Source organism: Xiphophorus hellerii, chromosome 15 (genome assembly GCF_003331165.1).
Source record: "Xiphophorus hellerii strain 12219 chromosome 15, Xiphophorus_hellerii-4.1, whole genome shotgun sequence".
In the NCBI taxonomy this organism is placed as follows: domain Eukaryota; kingdom Metazoa; phylum Chordata; class Actinopteri; order Cyprinodontiformes; family Poeciliidae; genus Xiphophorus; species Xiphophorus hellerii.
Genome location: NC_045686.1, coordinates 12,422,590 through 12,436,137, shown reverse-complemented (window position 1 = coordinate 12,436,137; position 13,548 = coordinate 12,422,590). Strand labels below are relative to the sequence as shown.

Here is a 13,548-nt window from a genome sequence, read left to right as displayed (position 1 = left end):
GTTTTTAAAATATTATGAGGCAGCAGTGAGGCCCAGGAAATAAAAAAGTGCCACTTTGAATTACATTTTGCTTCTCAAAACCTAAAACAACCTGTTTGGAAAATGACAGTTTTATATTAAAATAAGACTTTGGTTTCTTACAAAGGCCTTTCTGTTTGCTGTACAAGCCTACGTAAATAGGATTTAAAAAGATTAGTAGATAAGGGCAGGATGACCCCCTCATGCTTTCCATATTTGTATCTGTCTCATTACGAATGGAATAAAACCTCTATAACCTCAACCAATGGGAGGTGGTCGGGTGAGACTGATGACACTAGAGACTGATATGGTTTATCGTGTGTGTGTCAACAGAAATACACTGAGGCTTACAATACCTGTATTAACTGATAATCCCTTTCTCCTCTGCTAGGGACTTTTTTCATCCTCAGATGACTTTTAGTCGCTCAACGTATCCCTCAAAATCCCCTCTTGGCTTGTCTTATTGTCCTGGTCCTCTGATCCTAAGTCCTTATGTGACTTTTGGAAATCTAATCCAGGCCTTGGATAGTCTGGTTATATTTCATACTATGTGTTTGTATATACTGTCAATATATATTTGTGGATTCTTGACACTCTGTTTTGATTCAAGCGAAGTCTCAAAGTTGTTTTTGGGGGTCATCTTATCATTGAAGACGCCATAAATTAATGAATTAATAATTTTTTGCCATTTATGTTTGTCATATTTTGGAATGTTATTCCTTTCAGCTAAGATATTTTAATCATAAAAATTGACAACATTTAAAGTTGAGAAGTTTAAAGCTGGTTTAGCCAAAAAAGTAATAAAACAAAGTTTGAACATTTCACTGAGTATGTTCAATATGCAAACCTAACAATACATGACTGTCCACCTAAACTGACAGATTCTAAAAAAAATAGCCTCTGGTTACTAATACAGCTGGTGCTTTTCATTAAAAGCTGAGCTGCTTATTCAAGACAGGACTGTAATTATTTGGCGTTTAGTCCTTATGAAACAGCTTCAGTCTTTGGTTGACTCATAAGAAAGTCAAAGATAATTAGTGTTTAAATGAACTCACTTTTATTTATATGTAAAGAATATTAACTAAGTATACTTTCATACAGTTTCTTTGTGTGTGCTTCTGGATGAGTGTTGAAGTGGGTGTGACCAATCCACAGCCAACACAGTTATAATATTTATCTGATTCTGTTGCTGCCTGCCATCTGTTAGAAAGAGCTAGGTCAACGCCATGGCTGTAAATACATACCCATCCATTTCTTGCTATTCCATTTTCAAAATGACAGCAAAATCTCTAAATTCACATCTGTAATGTAATGGATAATGACTGGATTAAAGATGACATGATTGCGAAGTTGATAGCCTGAATGATTTGCTCTGCCCCTCTGTTGTTGACGTTATCAACACAATAACTCACATTTATAATGGGAAAAAAATGATGAAATGAGGGACAACAAAGTTGTAAACTGTGAGCTGTCAATTTTAAGTTGCACCAGCTTTCACAGTTATTGTCCTGGTGCAGTCCTGTAAATAGAATAAAAATAGATCTGGCGGTTTCTATTTGAAATATTTTTAATTTATTTAATCAGTGTCAAGGAATTTTTAGTAAGTGATTCATGGCATTCTGTTTACATGAGGTAGAAATATGATGTGACAAAGTCACAAGTCCTTTTCTCTTGTTGCTCTTAACTTCAAAATGGAAAATAATGGGAAACACACCATATAATTAAGGGAGGTGTTTATTGAGAAAAAAATAATCTCCAAACACTGTGCAGTTTAAGAACTGAAGCACTTTGTTTACTGCTGCAGCAGAAAAATGTTTTTCTTTTTTTTTGTCCCAAGGATTTTCCACATCTTTAACAAGGGTGTCAGTTAATGTGGAAGATGCTGTACTTAAATTCAACTCCATGAAATGGCGCTTAGGGCATTTGATGCCTTTTTTCCTCACACTTAATTTTCGCGCCACATAGCAGTTCTGCGGCTCAGCATGTGTCAGATGGAGACAGGTAACGTTTTGCAGGTTTTAGAATGAACAGAAGAGTGTAAATGGAAGTGAAGATGCGCAGCACAGAACATGAAGCAGGGGGGCCTGTGGTGAAGTTTGACATCACAGACTCTTAAGTTTTAGACTCTAAAAGTTTCAACCTTGAAAAGATACGTGCACAGATTCCAAAAATAAAGCCATGGATTGATTTTACTTCAAAAAGTTGCCATAAGGTTTTTATTTTTTCATTTGTTTTCTGCCTTTGTGAATCACTGGCTCTCCTGCAAATGCATACTAAATTTTTCCAAGCACTTGGGGGAAGTTATTTTGAGGCAATTTTGCCAAAGTTATGGTTTAAGCCCCCATGATTTTAGACTGTTGCATTTCCTATACAGGTATGATGCCATCTGTTACAGGAAGGATTTTTTAAAATGTTTTATTATATATTGTTTTTTATGACTTTGGTGATATGTATGATTGTCAACCAAATGCTTCAAAGGCAGTACTGTAAGAATTGTATGTCTAAATTCCCAACATCCTTAGCACCGCACTAAGACAACATATTGCCATTTATGGAACAAGATAATAATGTTGAATTCTTTTAAAAACAACCTTGATCAGTGATCACATCAATCAGAGAAGGATTTTTTTCATATTCTTGTGTGTATCCTATCTCATTCTGGTCTATTTTCTATTTGTTTTTTTCTCTTTTTACAGTGGACCAAGCAGATCCATATGCTAATATAGCTGCCCTGCATTTTGACCAGATGCTGCAGCGGTTTGGATCACCTATCATCATCCTCAACCTGGTTAAGGTGATAAGCATTTACAGAAATGTCCCTCTGAGATCCAAAATCTCATGTGAAGGGGAAACCTAGCTAAGGTGGTACCCCACTAAACCATGTCAACAATTGTCCTCACCTTTATGTAAGGCCAGAACATATGCAAATTTGCAAAATATAAGTGTGGTAGTTCATTGGTGACTTAGATTGAAAATATACAATATAGGTTTAGGAAAAATGTCTGTACTTCCCTTTTAAAATTAAGTACACTTTTTAAAATTACAGATATGGACTTTCATGGCTTGCACATTGCTGAAGTATTTTTAATCTGATTTACAAAAGCGATTTGTATTAATCTTAAGCTGAGCCAACAACTTTGTTATCAGAGCATATAAATTTTCGGACCGTTTAAAAATAGGGTTTTTCTTCCTTTATTTTTGTAGGATGAACAGTTTAATTCGTTCAAGTCTGCAAACCTTTTAATTCTCAAAACCTTTTGGAACAAAGAGAACACGAAGAAAAACCCACCTATGCTTTACATTCACATTATAGGTACTTGAACACCTACAGTTATGTTTGCCCTGAAACAGTCAAAGAATCTGACAACCTCTGGAGAATAATTGCACAGCATTTAAAATTCTTACATGGAGTGTAACTTTCATTTACCACTTCCTAACTTGAATAAAAGACAATTCACACAACAAAGTTCTTGAAAAGCTGAAAATGATTTCTTAGATTTACCAAACAACCTGTTTATTAAAGGAACATAACAGCTTTAAATCTACATTCACAGATGTTGATTAAAGCAGGATGACCTTGCTTATGGTCACATAGCAATGTTAATGCTATACTTAGTTTACTATTTATGTTAAGGATAAATTAAAAAGTTATTCATACTTAATTGCAAAAAGCATTAACTGACAGAAACCCTGACGATTGCATAATTTTCACTCAATTTTAAGCACATTCACTATACACATTAAATAAGTTGATTCCCATGCAAACTGTGTTTTATTTGCTGGTGTTATTAGTATGGATGCATGGCTAGATTGATTTAAGCTTGGACCTTTTTCAGTGGTTAATCCACTTGTGAATTTTAGATTAGATGTATTTGATCATAAAACGTTTTACAATTTTGATTTCTCAAATATATCTGCTCATTGTAAAAAAACAAAACAAAAATAAAATCCCTCCCTTTGTTATTTAGATAACTGGCATTTTACTCTGTGGATTATTTAGAAAGCAAACAGGAAATATTCTGCATTCTTTAAGTATTTATCTTTTTATCCGCTCTGCCTGTGGTATCATTTGACCGGTGTAATAGGGCAAGGTGGAATGTGTAATTTCTGCGGCATTCGATTGATTGCTGTTCATTAGCTGTGAGCTATTATGGTCACAAGAGACTTTCTCAGTGGTTTGAGATCACCAGCTGTTGAAATCCTACCCAGGGCGGTGGTAATATCAGTATTTAAACTGCTCTTAGTTTTAAAGTAGGGATCACTGCTATAACTTTCCCCTCCTAAAAGGGGAGCAAACAGATTGAAGTGTGCATATTTCACTTTACTTCCACCTGGCTGTCCATCACATTGTACAGCTTCTGTTGGCTACCCAGAGATATTATTTGTAGCTTGGATTTCCAGCTCACGTTGTCACTCACAAGGGGAGCTGCGACATGAGGGACCAATCGCAGGCCACCAATGTCCGCACAAGCAACAGCCATGTGAAATCTGCAGACCATAGGGAATAGAAGAGGGATTTGCCCCCTTCTTTCACTGTACACTCCCTCACTTATCCCAGAGAGACAGATAGAGGGGAAAAGAAAGGAAATTAACCATAAAGCCTCGACAGCCGACCCCCCTCAGTGGGGACGCTGGGGTCAGCAGGTGTCCTGTCAAGTCTAAGGTATGTTTTAGAGGAGGAATAAAGAAACACATGGCCAAGCATGTGAATGACTTTTACTATAATCAAATTGGAATAAAATGTATTAAAATGTCAAGTGTGTGCAAAAAAATATATTTTTAGATAAGATAATAAAAGGTAATTGTTTTAATGTGATCACAATTATTTGAATATTCACTCACACAGCTGAACTGGCACAAGGGGGGAAAAAAAAAAAACGTGTGGAAAAATATGCTTTTGTTGCCTTACAATAAAATTTGACATAATTACTCCCATTATCTCCAGCTTCCTCGTGTTCACACGTGCTTGTGTGACTGCTGCAGATTCTAGTTTAATGTCAGAAGCTGCACCCACATAAACCATTGACAGTCATGTTTTTCCATTCATACATGTAAACACTTCATTGGGGCCTTTGTGAGTGTGTGCACATATATAGGATACTTATAGTATCTCATTTGAGTGTAGAATGTGTGATTATGTCTGACAAGCCCTGCAGAGTAAGTGCTAGGAAATGCTCTGGTAAGTTCGCTGGTTGCCATGTTACTTTGCTGCTGCTAGATGGTGTGAATGGAGATGTGAGCCTGCTTAATGACGCATCCATGACAATTATCACCCAGAGTGAAGGGTCATAAAGGCACAGTGTGGGGGCACACAAATAACTTAATGGATGGTCTAAGTCACAGAGACAGACTGACTGCATCCCTTTTTATTGACATAAGTCATTATCTTAAGGCTAGAAGCACATGTGGCAGAAATCAGATGTTTACATAGACTGCAAAAATAGAGAAATAACTTTTTTTTCCCCAATCATCTTACATAAAATTAGAGTTAAGGTTTTCTGTTTTAGAAAAGCACTATAAGCATTTATCTGAGCTAAATGCCAGAATAATTTGATCATTTTTACAAACTGTTATAACTTTCTTCTACATCAAAAATTTACATAAATTAAATTTGGCAGCATTGATTTTAAATGATATTTTTTGGATCAAACGTCTTTGCTCTCCTTCCATTAAATTCTCTGAGTAGTTTGCTGGGATTTTGGCCTTTTCTTTCTTACCAGTATAACTGATTCAGGTTTTAAGGCTTAAATACAAAATGTGTCTAAATTTTCATTTTCATTTTTCATTCTTTCCCACTAATTTCTAATAGGACTGAGATCAAGGCTTTTCAACGGCCTCTCCAACAGACCGATTTTGTTGTCCTTAAGCCACTTTGGGGCTAATTCGGTGGTATGCTTATGGTCATTAGCCAATAGGAAGTCGTATTTTTGCCCAAGTTTTAACTTCCAGGTTGATATCTTGAGATATTGAAAATCTAAAAAACAATATCTATATGATTTAATATATTTTCTGAAGTACATAAGTCTTCTATGCACCAATTCACCAATGAATTATGATGCTACCAACATCATAAGTTGGGACAGTGTTCTCAGGCCTTCAAGTTTCCCCCTTTTTTCTCCAAACCTAGCAATGGTCATTATGACCACACATTTTAAAAATGTTGGAGTAAGGGCTTCTTAAAGAAAATATGTAATTCTAACATAATAAGGTTAGATCTTTTTATTGCATCAAGGTATGTGTTTTTAGCTTTTAACTGCTATATCAAAAAAGGACATCAAGTAGATGTAGTTGGTTGATAGATTAAAAAGCTGCCTGATGCCATTTCCATCTAGTTTACTTGGGCACTGTCCATAAATTCACTTCTCAGTCCTATTGTAGCTCTCTGGTGATGATATCTGCTAGTGATGTAACCTGGTGTACATCTCTTTTGGATTCTACAGAAACGTGAAAAGAGAAAACATGAAAAGATTCTCAGTGAAGAACTCTACCCAGCTGTGATCAACCTCAATCAGTTCCTCCCTCCAGACCATCGCATTGACTACATTGCCTGGGACATGGCCCGCTACACCAAAAGGTAATTAATTTTAAGAATGTAAAAGAATCCGTACCATACAATTGTCCCTCAGTGGGGAAAGTCACAGAGCATCTCCAGCAAAGTTATAGACAAATAGAAACTGCCAGGGTGCATGCTTATAAACGGCAAATAAAATGAAAAAGTAAAGAATGTATGGTAAATTACACAATTGATAGTACAATCATTCAAAGGTTGCATTAATGTGTTGTTCTTTGAATATTTCTGTTGAAACAATAACAAACACTTTGATTGAGTTGGTCATACTTAAATTAGATACATGGGGAAAAATATATATAATAACCAATAATCTGCTGAAGAAGTTCAGGTTATATGAAATTAGTTTTATACAAATAGATGTTGGATTTAAATTACCTAGATTTATAAATCTATCACCATCTCAGTTCTCTGCCCAACTTCATCTTCAACTCCTGACTTTATTATTAGGCCCTTTGGTTATAATCCATTTATTAAAAATAAAAATTCCCATTTTGGACTAAGCTAGACAAGACGTGCCCTTTTCAATAACTCAGTCTTGTGCACATTTAATTGCACAGCCAAGTCATCTCAGTCTGCCAAGACACCTTTATCAAAAGGCTAAATGTGAATAAAGAGCATCAAAAACGGATAAACAAGAAAGAACAGATTTTCAATTTAAATTCATACTGAAATGCCTTCAGTAGATATAGTGAAGCATGAATGAAAGAGCATCCTCTGCAAAATATAGACAAACTGGAGTGTGTGGTTGGAAAATAGCAATATCAAATGACAAGTCAACAGTTGCCTCACAAAATCACCAAATTAGGCCAGAGTATTTGACCTATACATTTCCACATCATTTAAATGTAGACTAGTCCAGCTCTCAAGATAAACTTGCTTCTCTTGATTTGTTTTCTTATTAAAAAAACAAAAATAAATGAAAAAAAAACATTAAGAATCCCTGTTTTTCCCTGACTTTTCTAACTGGCAGTTTGTGGTGATTCTCACACTTGAATGTACCTGCCAAGAACAGTATTCAGCACCAAAAGGCTGATAGGTTTTGCCAGGCATCACACATCACATCTTGTACCTGTACATAGGTAACACAAGTTTAAGTGGCCATTAGTCAGTTTTCTTTGCTAAACGTAAGAAAAAATAAAGGGAGTTTCCTTTTTTGAGGAAAATGTTGCAACTTTTGTGTTGATTAAAGTGATGAAGGTAGAGTGCAAAAAAGAAACCCAAAGCAACAAAGTAGATACCTTTCAATAAAACGCTGAATTAAAACCTTTTTCAGAAGAAATTGATCAACTTTTCTTTTATTTACATTGAAAAGAATTCAGTTAATAAGATATCCTTATATGAAAATGTATCATTTGAAAATCTAGGAACATCTTACCACCTGTTTACGGATATGGTAAAATAACGTTAAAAATCTTTTTTATTTTCCAGCAAATTATGCAACGTTTTAGACCGTTTGAGCATGATAGCAGAAAATGTGGTGAAGCGAACAGGTTTCTTCATCAATCGCTCTGACTTCTACTGCCACACCCTGAGACCAGATGACAGGTGAATCTTTGTTTTCACACTTTCTACTGATTTTTATTTTCTTTCAGTGAAAGCAAATGTAAAACATACATAGTTGTAATCAATACACCCAGATTAAACAAACTGCAAAGCTGTGTCAGGAATATTTTACTTTCAAGTCTTTGCGAATATGATCAATCTTTTCTTCTTTATGCAGAGTCAAGTGTATTAGTATTGCTTGGATTTGAAAGATATTAATTCATAATGGAAATGGTGCCTGATGGCGGGTCTAATGCAAGGAAACTTTTGCTAATAAGCCAAGCAGATTGCCATCTCTCCTCTGAGAGACTGGTTCCTTCACCGTCTGCATATTTTAATCGCTTTCAGCCGCTATTACCGTCCTGTTATGTAACCCAGCAGCCATACCCTGGCCAATATTTATTACCCTTTCTTCTGCATTACACAATGCTTGCTCACTTGCCTTTTCTTTATACAAATGCATGCACGCATTACCACGATTCCTCTGTACACACTCATAGCAGTGGATGGACGACTAATGATGGCACCTGTAGTCTTAATCTGACACATGGGGGAAGGTTCATGTCTGAATTTAGTTTTTTTTTAAACACCTTGGTTTTGTTTTGTTGGTGCTCTGGGATATATTACCAACCGCATTAGCCAATTCTGTCTCATTCTGAATGAAGTCATTGAGTTCCTGCAGTGACAAGGTACACTTTGTATTACAACACTCCTTAATTTCTGTTGTGGTTGTCTTAAATCTTAATTTAAAGAGCTGGAGGTACCCATTCATTTTAAAGTGCCTCTTTGAAAAAGCAGATATTGAATGATTGTATTTAACCTAAGAAAATATATGCATTCAAATATTTTTAGGCCTTTGAAAAACAGAGGTGGGTAGTTAGCAATTGCTTTCATTCGGCTATCTTTAATTCAGTAACTTTTTGGAAAAATGTACTTTAATATGTCCTCTTCATCATGCGGCAGTCCAGACTTTGGTAAAAATCCACATATTGGTCACATCAGGCAGTGTTCAAAGCATGTTTAAAAAGTAGTGGCTTATAGTCTGGAAATTACAGCATTTAAAATATTGAATATCAATAAAACTTTCCTTTTATTTCATTTTATTTAATTTTCCCTTGGGATCAGTAAGGTATTTTGGAATTCGAATTCTTACCTATTGATTTTTTAATTTATTTTTCCAATTTCAGGTGGCGAGATGTAGGTGGATCTGTTACATCCACTGGACGACTACAGGTACATCACATAGTTTTGGTGTAACTTTGTAAATGGTAAAAACAACTTTGTTTAGCATATATTTCTTTAAATGTGACCTTAAGACATGTGATTAACATTTTTTACTACTGCTACTGTTTGAATACAGTTTTAATCATAGCTTTAAACCAGAATCTGAATAGCTTCATAAATATTCATAAATTAAAAAGAATAAAAAAGTATAATAATAAGGGTGGAAAATATTTCTTGTTTCATAGAGCTACAACAAAACTGAAAGGAAAGTTAAAAAAAAATAAATTATTGAAAATAATTGGCAAGATTCGATTTTTCAAGCTGAATGTCATTGGCTAATTAAACCATCTGTCTTATAGGCTTGAACTGGGAGGATGAACTTTAAAATTACTAAAAGAAAGCAGAAAAAAACATTGTTTTGTGGATGGCTATTTTAAGAGAGTATAAAACTGGTTTGAAAGCAGCTCGCAGAGAGATTGCCTCTTAATATTTAAGACTTGGGTAACAAAATTATCCAATAACTCAGTTATTTTTGAATTTTAAATATTCCTCTTTGTTACCAACAATTCTGCTCATTTTTTTTTCCTTTTTGGTCTTTGAAATAAATAAACCTCTTGTAGGTTAATGAAGACTTTGTTGTTGCAGACTGGTGTGTTGAGAACCAACTGTGTGGATTGTTTGGACCGAACCAATACAGCCCAGTTTATGGTGGGAAAATGTGCACTGGCTTATCAACTGTATGCACTGGGAATGATTGATAAGCCCAAGTTACAGTTTGATACAGACTGTGTCAGGTAAAGCTAGCTTAATGCTTTCACATATTTACCATGATTATAGATTTTACTTCAGTAAAAGTTTCAGAACCTCATCATTTGACATCTGTTTAGCAAAATAAAATGATAATAATAATAAAAAAACCTGCTGTCATGTGTAATATTTTTGTCTGACCAGTCACAGAAATCAACTTTCTTTTATATGTCACCTTCTTAATTTAGGTTATTTGAGGAGCTGTATGAGGACCATGGAGATACTTTATCTCTGCAGTATGGCGGCTCTCAGCTGGTCCACAGGGTGAAAACCTACCGCAAAATTGCACCCTGGACTCAGCACTCCAAAGACATCATGCAGACGTTGTCACGGTACTACAGCAATGCTTTCTCAGGTATGCATGGCATTGACACATGCAGCTCTGCACAGTCTTTAGCAGTTTTTAAAAATAATTTTCTTAATTACAGCTAGAAAAATATTTCATTTGTCACACTTTATTGTTTAAATTAGAACAAGTTTCTAGCCAAGATGTGAAAGCCTGAGTTCTTCTCTCTCATAACAAAATGATGCTCTCACTTGTGACTCGTGATAATATAAATCACACCCCAGTTTGTCGTTACATGTTGGCTATAAGAAAACAATTATCTGACTTGACAATTATATTTTCATGACATCCTAGAGTGACTCAACCACTTTTAGGACGTTTGGGTGTAATGGCAGATAATCACAGCTGCCCTAATTTACCTGCTTAGTCAACTTCCTACTTTGTGTCTTGGATTTTATTCAGGTCAGACGGATATTTTACAAATCTAGGTCAGCTGATGGGTCGGTTACTTTTGTCAGAGTAAAATGTCCGAGACTGTCCGTTAGCCCTCAGTCATGGCAGAGCAATGGGAGACGGTGGCTGATTACTGTACAGGGCCCGCACATTGGCTCAAGCCCAGGGGCCCACAATCTTGTGTTTGCATTACTGCTAATATGTTTTTGTTTATGACATTACCAGCATATGATTTTTCAGATTGAAAAGACAGGTATGACTTTTCAATTCATACCTGTCTGTGTGGGCTTCATTTTAAAATTTTTGTCATTTATGTTTCCTCCCTATCGGCCTGCACTTTTACATGTTCGCAAGGTTCGACTTGGCAGGGTTTGGTCTTTCAGTCATAAAATGCCTTGCTGTTCCCACTCACTACCTGGTGTCTTCTAAAAGGAAAACATTAAATTACTATGTGAGCGTGATGCCCTTTATTTTTTACTTGGCTTGGAGACCAATTACATCTCATCAAACTAATTGCCACTATGAGCTTTCTAAATAGAGTTGAAATCGTGCCTCTCTGTTGCTCAATGATTATTAAAAACACATCACGATTCAAGGCCCTTTGCCAAAATGTTTGTCACTTGATCCATTTCTAATTTTGAAAGGGGAAAATAATTTCTTTCACTCTCTAAGTCCAATTACTGTTCATCTGCTTTTGTGGTTGTTGCCGGTAAAATGTTGGCAAAGAAAGTAAGGATGGTAAAAAAATAAATGAACAACTTTTTCAAATGCATATATATGCATATATATATATATATATATATATATATATATATATATATATATATATGTATATATATATATATATATGCTCTTCTCTTACTGAATGTATATTGTGGATAAAGTAGTCTTCAATTTATTAAATGTGATTAGAGAATTATCTTATTGAAAACGGATTTTTAAAACAAATTTAGCAGTTTTAAACTTAAACTGTAAGTTGTGTTGAAAAGCTTGGTAAAAGATTACACTTGTCACATTTTCATCAGAGCTGCACATGAGAAAAGAGATTTGTACTTTAGTTATCTCATTATGTGTAATCTTTATTCATACTGCGTGATGAACAAAGATTCATCACGCTGTGAGCTCATACTTTTACATTAGCTGGTACAGTTTATCTCTCTACTATGTGAAAAATTGGAGAAATTTGTGTGAACATTTTGTCAAGGACTCCCTCCATCATGACTGCACATGAGTGCATAGACATGAGCCGTAAAGGTGTAGATGACCGAGTTAGTTGCAGAAGAAATTGACTGACTTGCAGAGTCCAGGTCTCACCCTAACATAAAACCGTTGGGTTGAATTTGAGCACGTGAACCAGACCTTCCTGTGCACATCAGTGATTCACCAGTAACCCAAGTCTTATCATTGCCTGATGGGAAAAAAAGGCTGTTTGGCATGCTTTAATGGGCCTGAAATTAGCTTCTAATTATCCACTGGCTGCTGGACCATTATGCACGTGACTTCACAATTGAAAGGTGGAATAACTGGCACCAGACTGGGCAACATGCGGAACATGTGCCTCAGGCTGAGCATACAAACATTTACTGGGATTATGTTGCAGCTGTACAGCCAGAAATCAAACTGCTGCATTTTTTTTACTTTTTATTTTGGTAAGGTTGTTAGGAGATTGACTTATTAATTGTTTGATTGGTAAGCCAGACAGCTTTATTGGGAAAAGAAAATGTTCATTAAGACTTTTCTATTCATAGTTATGATCTTTAACAGAGAGAAAAATGTTTTACACCTTTTTTATACCAAAATAAAAAAAACATCTACTATCATGGATTTCATGCTGTCTGGAAAACCACTGAAGATTTACAATTTGATATAAGCATTTTTTTAAAAAATATATAAGGATGGAAAACATTTGTATTTCTAGACAGTGAAATATATCTCTGTTCTCACTTGTTTATATTTTTATATTTTCTAATCTTGTGTGACTGATGGTTGTGTTTGGTTCCTTCAGATGCAGACAGACAAGACGCCATCAACTTGTTCCTTCAAGTTTACCAGCCGTCAGAGGGTAAGGCACATCTGTGGGAGCTTCCCACTGACTTTTATCTTCATCAGAAGAGCACCATGGCCCTTCAAAAGAACAGACACAGGTAAGGAAATGACTTTATGCTTATAAGTATAACTCCCCCTTCATGTTACACAAACAGACATCAATTTTATGGCTTAAAATACTGGGAATTGCTAGTTAACACAAATGGTGATGATAGCGTCATTTGAAAGAGCATCTTATTAAGAAAGGAATAAGAAACACGTTTCTTGTTTAAATTAAACATGGTAATAAAAGTAAATGTACCTGGGGTATAAATAATTTTGTGCTTAACTTTGTGCAGTGTTCCTGTTTCATTGGTAACAGGGATACTATTATTTTTGAGGTTTTGACCCAGTATCACTTGCTACATGTGTGTGTATTCATGTTCTATGCTTTCTTGTTGTTTTCATGCTTACACAAAAGTGGACCTAATTTTCTTTCTCGGACCAGTAGCTTCTGTGGCAACAATGGTCCCAGAAACCAGACTCATTATTCCAAGAAATTAGCATGACTGCAGCTGTAATCAGTTGGGCTGTCACATATTGTCCAGTTTCTCTCTGGCTA

The 13,548-nt window shown here is 35.4% G+C and overlaps 1 protein-coding gene across 1 annotated transcript in view; it reads left to right on the top strand.

Moving 5' to 3' along the window:
- The window catches only part of fig4a (FIG4 phosphoinositide 5-phosphatase a), a 44,482-nt gene that overhangs the window by 14,444 nt on the left and 16,490 nt on the right, over window positions 1-13,548 (top strand). The window contains exons 10-16 of the mRNA XM_032585645.1: window positions 2,715-2,812; window positions 6,459-6,592; window positions 8,018-8,134; window positions 9,319-9,364; window positions 10,001-10,149; window positions 10,351-10,517; window positions 12,907-13,045. Of these exons, the coding sequence (XP_032441536.1) occupies window positions 2,715-2,812; window positions 6,459-6,592; window positions 8,018-8,134; window positions 9,319-9,364; window positions 10,001-10,149; window positions 10,351-10,517; window positions 12,907-13,045 (850 nt within the window). The remainder of the gene's footprint in view (window positions 1-2,714; window positions 2,813-6,458; window positions 6,593-8,017; window positions 8,135-9,318; window positions 9,365-10,000; window positions 10,150-10,350; window positions 10,518-12,906; window positions 13,046-13,548) is intronic.